The sequence below is a fragment of the Oncorhynchus mykiss genome, chromosome 18 (assembly GCF_057628025.1).
Source record: "Oncorhynchus mykiss isolate SJ-2025 chromosome 18, ASM5762802v1, whole genome shotgun sequence".
Classification (NCBI taxonomy): Eukaryota; Metazoa; Chordata; class Actinopteri; order Salmoniformes; family Salmonidae; genus Oncorhynchus; species Oncorhynchus mykiss.
This window is the reverse complement of record NC_143039.1, coordinates 20,149,785-20,162,657: the sequence shown is the minus strand read 5'-3', so window position 1 is coordinate 20,162,657 and position 12,873 is coordinate 20,149,785. Positions and strand designations below refer to the sequence as shown.

General features: G+C 42.2%; 1 protein-coding gene across 1 annotated transcript in view; it reads right to left on the bottom strand.

Annotated features, from left to right (window-relative positions):
• Window positions 1-15: 15 nt before the first annotated feature.
• LOC110527213 (uncharacterized) overlaps window positions 16-12,873 on the bottom strand; it is a 28,847-nt gene continuing 15,989 nt past the window's right edge. The window contains exons 13-21 of the mRNA XM_090209473.1: window positions 8,279-8,523; window positions 7,100-7,192; window positions 3,478-3,534; window positions 2,939-2,958; window positions 2,549-2,749; window positions 2,097-2,389; window positions 1,967-2,011; window positions 421-493; window positions 16-306 (exon numbers count right to left, since the gene is read on the bottom strand). Coding sequence (XP_090065599.1) covers window positions 242-306; window positions 421-493; window positions 1,967-2,011; window positions 2,097-2,389; window positions 2,549-2,749; window positions 2,939-2,958; window positions 3,478-3,534; window positions 7,100-7,192; window positions 8,279-8,523 — 1,092 coding nt within the window. The 3' untranslated portion in view covers window positions 16-241. The remainder of the gene's footprint in view (window positions 307-420; window positions 494-1,966; window positions 2,012-2,096; window positions 2,390-2,548; window positions 2,750-2,938; window positions 2,959-3,477; window positions 3,535-7,099; window positions 7,193-8,278; window positions 8,524-12,873) is intronic.

Genomic DNA, 12,873 nt, shown 5'->3' with positions numbered 1-12,873 from the left:
CTAGGGTATAACCAGTGATGTTGAGACTCGTGCCCTTCCACAAATCCTGTTTTTTTTTATTTCCATATTATTGTTACATTGATACAGCCAGGCCTAATTCCATACATTACCACTGTAAATGATCTGTACTTTCTCAAGTAGGCCTAAATGACGTGCAATTAAAGATGTAATCCATAACATTTGTTCTCTAAGGGAATTGATCATCACGTTTACAGGAGTCACACTATATATTATCACATGTTCATAGTTGGGCCAAATGTAAATAGTCTTCATTTCTGGAATGAGGTCTTGCAAAGGGACATGGATCTTGAAAAGATTAGGAAACATAAAACACAAGATGTTAGTTGTTGATTTGACCTGTGATGATTACTGTAATTACAATGACGATATTAATGAATGCTTAAACCTACTGGAACCTACTTTTGCCTGAGATGAGCCCCATCATGTAAGAAAACACCACACAAGGGCAGTTGCAGCATAAAGACAGTAACACCTGGAAAGAAAATAATGATTTAAAAGTGACCTGTGCTTCAGAGATACGCTGCAGTTCTGACTTTTCTTTAAATAGCTACATTATGGCAGATATCTCCCCAACACTAGACAACAAGATATTTAATTAGCACTGAACAAAAACATAAACCCAACATATAGTGTTGGTCCAATGTTTCATGAGCTGAAATAAAATATCACAGAAATGTTCCATATGCACAAAAAGCTTATTTCTCTCAGATTTTGTGCACAAATTTGTCGACATCCCAGTTAGTGAGCATTTCTCCATTGCCAAGATAATCCATCCACCTGACAGGTGTGGCATGTCAAGAAGCTGATTAAAAAGCTTGATCATTACACAGCCGGGGACAATAAAACACCACTTTAAAATGTGCAGTTTTATCACATAACACAATGCCCCAGATGTCTCAAGTTTTGAGGGAGTGTGTAATTGTCATGCTGACTGCAGGAATGTCCAACAGAGCTGTTGCCAAAGAGTTGAATGTTCATTTCTCTACCAAAAGCCGCCTCAAATGTTGTTTTAGAGAATTTGGCAGTACGTCCAACTGGCCTAACAACCGCAGACTACGTGTAACCACACAAGCCCAGAACCTCCACATCCGGCATCTTCACCTGCGGGATCGTCTGAAACCAGCCACCCAGGCAGCTGAGGAAACTGTGGGTTTGCACAACCAAAGAATTTCTCAGGGAAGCTCATCTGCGTGCTCGTCGTCCTCACCAGGGTCTTGGCCTTACTGCAGTTCAGCGTCGTAAACGACTTCAGTGGGCAAATGCTTACCTTCAATGGCCACTCTGTTCACATTGTGAACAGAGTGCCCCATGGTGGCGGTGAGGTTATGGTATGGGCAGGCATAAGCTATGGACAATGAACACAATTGCATTTTATCGATGGCAATTTTAATGCACAAATATATCGTGAGGTGATCCTGAGGCCCATTTTGTGCCGTTCATCCACCGCCATCATGTTTCAGCACAATGCACTGCCCCATTTCGCAAGGATCTGGACACAATTCGTGGAAGCTGAAAATGACCCAGTTCTTCCATGGCCTGCATACTCACCAGACATGTCACACATTGAGCATGTTTGGGGGGGCTGGATCAACATGTACAACAGCGTGTTCCAGTTCCCGCAAATATCCAGCAACTTCGCACAGAGGAGAGGGACAACATTCCACAGACCACAATCAACTCTATGTGAAGGAGATGTGTCACGCTACATGAGGCAAATGGTGGCCACACCAGATTCGGACTGGTTTTCTGATCCACGCCCCTACCTCTTTTTTTAATGGTATCTGTGACCAACCATCCATAGATGATTGTTTAATGAATTTATTTCAATTGACTTATTTCCTTATATGAACTGGAAATCAGTAAAAATCTTTGAAATTGTTGCACGTTGCGTTTATATTCTTGTTCAGTATAGTAGTTGCTGATGTATGGTTACTTTTTATCATACCATGGCAGCGTTTAGAATCCAAGCTAGACAGTCACAATTTCTGGCCTGTAAAAAAAGGAGAGGAAAAATTAATACCGTACATCAAATAGAGAAATACTGTATTCAAAATGATGATTAATTGATACCATACCACAGGATCTATGTCAAACTTCTGCCTAATATTTCTGACTGCTGCATCATTGTGAGGACAGTCCAGTAGTCCCTGGCTCTCATGGAACAGACAGTCCACTGTGTCAAACTTCTGCCTAATATTTCTGACTGCTGCATCATTGCGAGGACAGTCCAGTAGTCCCAGGCTCTCATGGAACAGACAGTCCACTGTGAGTATTACATCACTTCTGGTCACTAGTCTGCTGCTGTAAGGTACAGTGTAGTCTGGGTTGAAGGTGTGATGCAGCACTACCAGAATGACATCTTTACCCACTGTCAAGAAAGAGAATGTGAGAATACTCAAATAAACAATGTAGTAATGTAATTCATGCCTTTGGTACATTTTGAGTAAATCTGGTGTGGAAAGAGAATATCTGGTATAGAGGGAAATAACATTGTTTAGGAAGTCATATTTGGGATGAGTTACTGTACTTGGAATCTGTTGCAGTGCTGCTTCAATATCAGTCCCGGCGCGGGAGACGGTGGGACAGAAAGCCATGATGACATCACTCTCCACTGGCGACTCGACTTCCGTAAAACATCTTGTGGTGTTGTTGAGTCGTCTCATAAACTGAATATGAGAATCCAAAGTATTGCCAGTCTCAACTGTGTAGTACTTCATATTGTGTGCCACTGATTTTAAACAGACAACAAAGAGGAAGGTCAAAAAGGTCATTGATAAAAGTATTAATGTTTTTGTTAATTGGAACAATGTTCATAGTTCAGCCAGATATAAGAGCATTGTAGGTTTAACCATTTACTTTATAGTGCACCCCTTCATCAAAATATTACATTATACATAAGAGCCCTGTTGAAAATTACCTCTGTGTTCCAACATGGATCTAAAGGAAGTGAATGAACAGACAAATGGGTTTATTAGTCTAGATAGATACATTCAGGATAGGAAAACATGTACAACAACCAGTGTGCAAACCATGAAGATAAAATATATTTCTCTACAGTGCAAACTGTGTACAGCAGCATGAGGCTATTTGACATTCTAAACATGCACTTTTTTGCTCTAGTCTTTCACAGTATCCGGCTCTAGAGTACTTCACCACCTCACTCCTTCCACTGGACCACATGATTTCTTGGAATTAGAAAGTGAAAGTAATGTGTTATTGTAAATGGACTTACTGACTCAGTTCTATTCTACATTCATAGAATTACTCATGTAAAAAACATTCCATTAAATTCTGCACTACCAGTTTCTACTTAACCATGTGTACCGTTTTATTCCTGTTGTAGACAGAATATTAAATGATCACAAAACCTTTCATGACACCCACCCAACTGTAAATGATAGTTATGATGTTCATATTGAACATGAATTTGAAATGAAATGAGGAAAGTAGACTTACTCTGCAGCTGTAGGATTATTTTTTATCGACTGTACTGCAGTTGTGGTTTGAAGTGATCTGTTTTAATAGCAAAGAGAAAGTGAGACTAAACAGCATGAGATAATAAGGGGAGGTGGCAATTTTTTCATAAAGTCACAAATGCTGAGTTTACACAGGCAGATGCATTCAGATTTTCTTCCACTAATTGGTCTTTTGACCAATCACATCAGATCTTTTCACAACAGATCTTTTCCAGAGCTGATCGGAAAAAAATATCAGAATTGGGCTGCCTGTGTGAACGCAACCATCTAGGCAATCTATAGTTCAAACAACAAAGTGAGCACAACTGATTTGGTAAACAGCTGAGGAATTGGGGCTGGAAAAATGTAACCACACTCACATTTATAGACAGAGCTATGGATGCACCACCATCCATGATATAGAAATGATAGTTTTAGACAAGGTTGGAGGCTATGCAGTCTTTGTTTACAATTACACATTTAAAAACAATGTAATAAAACAAGGTTATATTTTGGGTTCTGATGGGGTTGACAGTTGAAGTAATCTCATAGTGCAATTAGAATTTATAGTCTTTAAGAATCAATGGGTGTATATATAATTAATTCAAAAGTCCAAAAATGTATGTACCAATAGCAGATTGCCACTTTGTACATTGACTTATGTATCCCGTACATTGACTGATGTCCCTGTACATTGACTTATGTATCCCGTACATTGACTGATGTCCCTGTACATTGACTTATGTATCCCGTACATTGACTTATGTATCCCGTACATTGACTTATGTATCCCGTACATTGACTGATGTCCCTGTACATTGACTTATGTATCCCGTACATTGACTTATGTATCCCGTACATTGACTGATGTCCCTGTACATTGACTTATGTATCCCGTACATTGACTTATGTATCCCTTACATTGACTGATGTATCCCCCCCCCCGTACATTGACCTATGTATCCCTTACATTGACTTATGTATCCCGTACATTGACTGATGTCCCTGTACATTGACTTATGTATCCCGTACATTGACTTATGTATCCCGTACATTGACTTATGTATCCCGTACATTGACTGATGTCCCTGTACATTGACTTATGTATCCCGTACATTGACTTATGTATCCCGTACATTGACTGATGTCCCTGTACATTGACTTATGTATACCGTACATTGACTGATGTCCCTGTACATTGACTTATGTATCCCGTACATTGACTTATGTATCCCGTACATTGACTTACAGTGCCTTGCGAAAGTATTCGGCCCCCTTGAACTTTGCGACCTTTTGCCACATTTCAGGCTTCAAACATAAAGATATAAAACTGTATTTTTTTGTGAAGAATCAACAACAATTGGGACACAATCATGAAGTGGAACGACATTTATTGGATATTTCAAACTTTTTTAACAAATCAAAAACTGACAAATTGGGCGTGCAAAATTATTCAGCCCCTTTTCTTTCAGTGCAGCAAACTCTCTCCAGAAGTTCAGTGAGGATCTCTGAATGATCCAATGTTGACCTAAATGACTAATGATGATAAATACAATCCACCTGTGTGTAATCAAGTCTCAGTATAAATGCACCTGCACTGTGATAGTCTCAGAGGTCCGTTAAAAGCGCAGAGAGCATCATGAAGAACAAGGAACACACCAGGCAGGTCCGAGATACTGTTGTGAAGAAGTTTAAAGCCGGATTTGGATACAAAAAGATTTCCCAAGCTTTAAACATCCCAAGGAGCACTGTGCAAGCGATAATATTGAAATGGAAGGAGTATCAGACCACTGCAAATCTACCAAGACCTGGCCGTCCCTCTAAACTTTCAGCTCATACAAGGAGAAGACTGATCAGAGATGCAGCCAAGAGGCCCATGATCACTCTGGATGAACTGCAGAGATCTACAGCTGAGGTGGGAGACTCTGTCCATAGGACAACAATCAGTCATATATTGCACAAATCTGGCCTTTATGGAAGAGTGGCAAGAAGAAAGCCATTTCTTAAAGATATCCATAAAAAGTTTGCCACAAGCCACCTGGGAGACACACCAAACATGTGGAAGAAGGTGCTCTGGTCAGATGAAACCAAAATTGAACTTTTTGGCAACAATGCAAAACATTCTGTTTGGCGTAAAAGCAACACAGCCCATCACCCTAAACACACCATCCCCACTGTCAAACATGGTGGTGGCAGCATCATGGTTTGGGCCTGCTTTTCTTCAGCAGGGACAGGGAAGATGGTTAAAATTGATGGGAAGATGGATGGAGCCAAATACAGGACCATTCTGGAAGAATGGAAACCTGATGGAGTCTGCAAAAGACCTGAGACTGGGACGGAGATTTGTCTTCAAACAAGACAATGATCCAAAACATAAAGCAAAATCTACAATGGAATGGTTCAAAAATAAACATATCCAGGTGTTAGAATGGCCAAGTCAAAGTCCAGACCTGAATCCAATCGAGAATCTGTGGAAAGAACTGAAAACTGCTGTTCACAAATGCTCTCCATCCAACCTCACTGAGCTCGAGCTGTTTTGCAAGGAGGAATGGGAAAAAAATTCAGTCTCTCGATGTGCAAAACTGATAGAGACATACCCCAAGCGACTTACAGCTGTAATCGCAGCAAAAGGTGGCGCTACAAAGTATTAACTTAAGGGGGCTGAATAATTTTGCACGCCCAATTTTTCAGTTTTTGATTTGTTAAAAAAGTTTGAAATATCCAATAAATGTCGTTCCACTTCATGATTGTGTCCCACTTGTTGTTGATTCTTCACAAAAAAATACAGTTTTATATCTTTATGTTTGAAGCCTGAAATGTGGCAAAAGGTCGCAAAGTTTAAGGGGGCCGAATACTTTCGCAAGGCACTGTATGTATCCCGTACATTGACTTATGTATCCCTTACATTGACTTATGTATCCCTGTACATTGACTCGGTACCGACAGTGGTGGAAAAAGTACCCAATTGTCATACTTGAGTAAAAGTAAAGAATAGAAAACAACTTTCAAATGTAAAAGTCACCCAGTTAAATCTATTTGAGTAAAAGTCTAAAAGTATTTGGTTTTAAATATACTTAAGTCTCAAAAGTATATGTAATTACTAAAATGTACTTCAGTATCAAAAGTAAAAGTAAAACTATAAATTATTTTTAATTCCTTATATTAAGCTAACCAGACAACACCATTTTCTTGTTTTTATTTATTTACATATAGCCAGAGGCACACTCCATCTGCCGCTGACTGGGTGTTTTTGTTTGTCGAACCGTTCATTCAGGTACACACTAGACAGTGTTATGCATGAAAAGCCGAGGAGGCCAGCCGTTTCTGAGATACTGGAACCGGTGTGCCTGGCACCTACGGTCAGACCACGCTCAAAGTCGCTTAGGTCACTCGTAGTTCTTGATTACATTTTTTCCCAATTGTTTACACACTAAAAGTGGAACTTGAAACGCAATCACCGAAACCTGAAACTCATGTACCAAATCCCTAAACCAAGTCTGCAAAATTGCAAACACAATTCCTGCTTTTCAATTCTATATCACACTTTTTGCAAAACACTACACACAGTTCTCTACATTAGGCACAGCATTCAACATTGAAATATCTTTAGTCCACTTGTTCACTTAGAAATCAGAGCTTTAGCACTATAAAAGGCCACAGATGAGTGCTCCTGTTTTGGAGGAAAATGGAAGTCAATGATGAAGCAAGAGCTAGAGCTAGAGGTGAGAGTTAGGGGAGGAAGAGGATGAGGAGGACGGGGAGGACGGGGAGGATGGGGAGGAAGAGGATGAGGAGGATGGGGAGAATGAGGAGGACGGGGAGGATGAGGAGGACGGGGAGGACAGGGAGAATGAGGAGGACGGGGAGGATGAAGAGGACGGGGAGAATGAGGAGGACGGGGAGGATGAGCAGGACGGGGAGGAAGAGGATGAGGAGGACGGGGAGAATGAGGAGGACGGGGAGGATGAGGAGGACGGGGAGGACGGGGAGGAAGAGGATGAGGAGGACGGGGAGGATGAGGAGGACAGGGAGGATGAGGAGGACGGGGAGGACGGGGAGGAAGAGGATGAGGAGGACGGGGAGGATGAGGAGGACAGGGAGGATGAGGAGGACGGGGAGGATGAGGAAGCACAGTTGTCTCAGATGAGATCAGGGCCACATTGGTTGACCATGTGCTCAACCATTGATTGAGTATGAGGGAGGTTGGGCAGAGAGTTCAGCCCAACCTGAGCCGCTACATGGTTGCATCTATCATCCGTACATTCAGAAATGACAACCGGTAAGTTACCTACCATCTACACTATGCTCTTTATGTATGTGTATTGTAGTATACTGCAGACTGACATATCTGTAGGCCTTTGTTACTCAGTGATTGTTGGCCAATGTTACAGTAATGTAATTTCATATGGAAAGAAAATAGATTATTTTAGCTTACTGTAACCTATCATATTTGTGGATATTCTGCAGAACTGAGACGGCCAGGCCATGATGGAAGACACCGGCTGTTCACACCAGAACAGAGACGGTCAGGCCATGGTGGAAGACACCGGCTGTTCACACCAGAACAGAGACGGTCAGGCCATGATGGAAGACACCGGCTGTTCACACCAGAACAGAGACGGTCAGGCCATGGTGGAAGACACCGGCTGTTCACACCAGAACAGAGACGGTCAGGCCATGGTGGAAGACACCGGCTGTTCACACCAGAACTGAGAGACGGTCAGGCCATGATGGAAGACACCGGCTGTTCACACCAAAACAGAGACGGTCAGGCCATGATGGAAGACACCGGCTGTTCACACCAGAACAGAGACGGCCAGGCCATGATGGAAGACACCGGCTGTTCACACCAGAACAGAGACGGCCAGGCCATGATGGAAGACACCGGCTGTTCACACCAGAACAGAGACGGCCAGGCCATGATGGAAGACACCAGCTGTTCACACCAGAACAGAGACAGCCAGGCCATGATGGAAGACACCGGCTGTTCACACCAGAACAGAGACGGCCAGGCCATGATGGAAGACACCGGCTGTTCACACCAGAACTGAGACGGTCAGGCCATGATGGAAGACACCGGCTGTTCACACCAGAACAGAGACGGGTCAGGCCATGATGGAAGACACCGGCTGTTCACACCAGAACAGAGATGGTCAGGCCATGATGGAAGACACCGGCTGTTCACACCAGAACAGTAGACCGCTATTGAGAACATGGTGGTAGCAAACAGTACCATTAGAGTATGAAAAATCCAGAACCACATAATTGCAGACAACACAATATTCAATAACATTCACCAGGTGGGCTTGTCTACATTGTGTTACAGCACAACCGAATCTGGATGAAACAGGTCTACAAGGTGCCATTTCAGCAAAACTCAGAGGGTTAAAGAACAGTGCTATGAAAATGTGCAAGTAAGTACTATATACTGTGAATTTACTATCATATCAGCACTGTATAGACACATCACAGTACTGTAATCCATTTTATTGTGCCTCGCCATATTGACTGCTCTAGGTCTATGTCACATATTGTCTTGTCTGTTTCAGAGAGTCTTGGAGCTGGATGCCGCTGCAATTCAGCATGTTTATATATACATTGATGAGGCTGGCTTCAACCTAGCCAAAAGGGGACATGGACGGAACATTATTGGCCACCGTGCCATTGTGAATGTCCCTGGACAGCGTGGAGGGAATATCACCATGTGCGCAGCTGTTAGCCAGCGAGGCGTCCATCACCATGCCAACCTTGGTCCCTACAACACCGTCCTTCTCATCACATTCCTGGACACACTACATGGCTTCCTCATTCCAGCCGAGCAGAGGGGTGGACCAGAGCAGCCCAGGTATGTTGTCATCCGGGACAACGTGAGTTTCCACCAGGCTGCTCTGGTCCGCAACTGGTTCATCGACCACCCACAATGTATTGTTCTATACCTCCCATCATATTCCCCATTACTAAACCCAATTGAAGAGTTTTTTCAGCATGGCGATGGAAGGTGTATGATCGCCATCCCCTCGCACACATGCCTTTTCTCCAGGCAATGGAGGATGCATGTGGTGGAGTTGACGTGGAGGCTTTCGGCGGCTGGATCTGTCATTTCCCCGTTGTTTAGCCAGGGAGAACATCACTTATGATGTGGATGAGGTGCTGTGGCCAGACCAAAATAGGAGGCAGGATGCAGCCAAATGTCTTTTTTCTTATATTTGCATGTGTTGTTGAAATAATGAGCCACTTTCATTTTTGTATCTTACTGAATGTTTTTCCTGGTTTTCTCCTGTTGGGTATGGAAAGGGTTGCACACAAAACACAAGTGTTCAAAAATACTGCATTTTGGAAATAAATGAATGTTTTTGTTACTGTATTGCATTTGTTTATGTATATTTGAGTAGGTATACTGTAACAACCTTCCACAGCCGGCTACAGTGTAACACCTTAAATGCAAAAGGCATAAACCCACTGATAGGATATACTTAGTGTTTTGTTTTGAGCACATCAGTGTGTTGGTTGGTTGACAGATCTCTTAATAAGACGCAACAAACTATTTTGGAAAGAAATTAAGCCGTTTTGAATGCAGTGTTTGCTTTTGCTAGAGATTTGGAGTTTTGTGTTTTGGGGAAATGGCCCAAAGATTCAAACGTTTTCTGCCCTCGAATTGGGTTCCCATGCAAAACTAGACAGATAACTAAGTCTTCAATAAAAGTCCCAAGGCTTGACTATTCTTGAATGAATATATTGAAAACTGTTGTTAAACTGCAAAATGCAGAATAATATTCTTCAGTATTCAATTCCCATCATCAGCTGTACATTATACAGTAAGTTGCATAAATACAAAGCAAGTGCCATGGTCCGATGTATCTTGCATGATACCAAACCAGATAGCAAATTACCATATGAGCAGCAACTAGCCAAACCCTTTCATTACACTAATGTGCAAACACCTCTGTACAATAAAGCATATTACACTAGGAACAGTAACAAAACTACAGCATTGTATGTTTAACAATTTGTTTATGACACACGAGCAACCTAATACAGCTGACAGCATACATGAAAGGCAATTTGTGAGTAAATGCAACCAACTAACATTGATAAGTAAGCAATTCTATCAATAACTCTACTTGTTTCCGTAGTCTAAGTACCAGAAAGTTCCACTAGGGGGCGATAAACACCATGGAACACAATCAAAAGCCATTTTAACCGCTGTAATTAAAATAATCTGTCACCGTCTAAATTGATGGCAGCACAAAACGTGTGTAAACATTGGTGGAAAACTTTTAAAACTCCAGTCCATGTGCTGACCTGGCTTTGCTCAGACTGTATGTATGACTTTGCTCAATGTATCACTTCTCAAGATATGACGCAGACACGAGGCGGGTGGTTCGGTTCTCAGAATATTTCATAACAAAAGGTGCAGGTCAAAGGCAGGCATAGGTTCGTAGTCCAAGGCAGAGTCAAAAAGGGACACAGCGGCAGGCAGGCAGGTCTTAAACAGGAAGAAAGACTAGAAAGACTAGAAAACATGCTGGTAAGACCTGACAAAACAAGATGAACTGGCAACAAACAGAAAACACAGGTATAAATACACAGGGGATAAAGGGGGAAAAAATAGGAGACACCTGGTGGGGAGTGGGGACAAGGACAAGGCAGGTGAAACAGATCCGGTTGTGACACAATGACTGTATCTATGACTTGGTTTTACTCAATGACTATTTATTACTTGGCTTTCCTCAATGACTAGATGATTTGGCTTTGCTCAATGACTGTATATATGACTCGGCTTTGCTCAATGACTACCTACCAAAGGTTCCACTGTGTCCATTACAATGGATAAAAACATCTATTATTGAAGATGCCCAATCTTCAGAGATAACAATAGAACATGAAGACAAAGATACTGGTATCCATCTGTGGCCATGCTTTTCCCTAAATGATTATGACAAGTCCATCTCCAGAATAGCCTAATCTTTTGAATACGGTGTAGTAAAAAAACAGCAACAACAGATAACATTAACTAGCTAAGGTTAGCGTGCTAGCTAGGTAGCTACACTAACAGCTGTCAGTTACCTATTTGTTGATGTATGTCCACTCCACATGGAAAAATCACCAGTCACCACATTTCTTCCCACCCACAATTCGTGAATATGTAAGCCTGTAAATTGTCTGGTCATATTTCGGAGGTGGATCCAAAACAAGAATTTCCTGCAGTAGGCAGGAATTACGTCGAAATGAGGGCAGCATTGTCCTCTGGTGGGTCCTTTAATATAAGGTCAAGTACAGGTAGGCCAACGGCCAAAATAAAGGAAACACTAACATAAAGTGTCTTAACAGGGCGTTGGGACACCACAAGCCAGCAGAACCGTTTCATTGCGCCTTGGCATAGATTGTACAAATGTCTGGAACTCTTTCGGAGGAATGTGACACCATTCTTTGGGGAGCAATTCCATGATTTGGTGTTTTGTTGATGGAACACTGCTCAAGCGCCACTCCAGAATCTCCCATAAGTGTCCAATTGGGTTGAGCCTGGTGACTGAGACCGACACAAATACCCTTTAAACCCACTATAATCCTTCGAGACCTCTCTTTCAAAGCAGAATATATATGTATATAATGAAGAGATGTTCTTGTCTCCGCCCTAACAATGGGAGTCGATGTCCCAAAGGTGAGAAGGCAGGAGGTCTGCTTAATAAACAGAATGTAGTATTCCCACATGGGATTGGACCCTTTCACTTCGCCTCTTCCTCTCTGTTCAAAGTCACTGAGATCTCTTCTTCTATCCATGGTAGCCAAAATAATGGGCAACTGGGCATTTCTACACATGACCCTAAGCATGATGGGATGTTAATTGCTTAATTAACTCAGGAACCACACCTGTGTGGAAGCACCTGCTTTTAATATACTTTGTATCCATCGTTTACTCAAGTGTTTCCTTTATTTTGAGAGTTACATGCACATAACAGTTCATACAAGACGATCCCTCAGTTGTTGGTGATCCTGTGTATCAGACATCTGTATGAATGTACACTTCCTACTCAGGCTGTGTAACATTTCAGCAAAATGGTATGTTACTGCTGAACACTTATTGAACGAGGAACTTCATTTCAACGGCAATTCCTCCACATATTCATAATCACCAAACCAAATCACTTTGTGCACGGGGGCATTGTCATGCTGAAATAGGAAAGGACCTTCCCCAAACTGTTGCCACAAAGTACAGAATAGTCTAGAATATCATTGTATGCTGTAGCGTTAAGATTTCCTTTCACTGGAACTAGGGGGCATAGCGCGACCCATGAAAAACAGCCCCAGACCATTATTCCTCCTCCACCAAACTTTACAGTTGGTACTATGCATTGGGGCAGGTAGCTTTCTCCTGGCATCCGCCATACCCAGATTC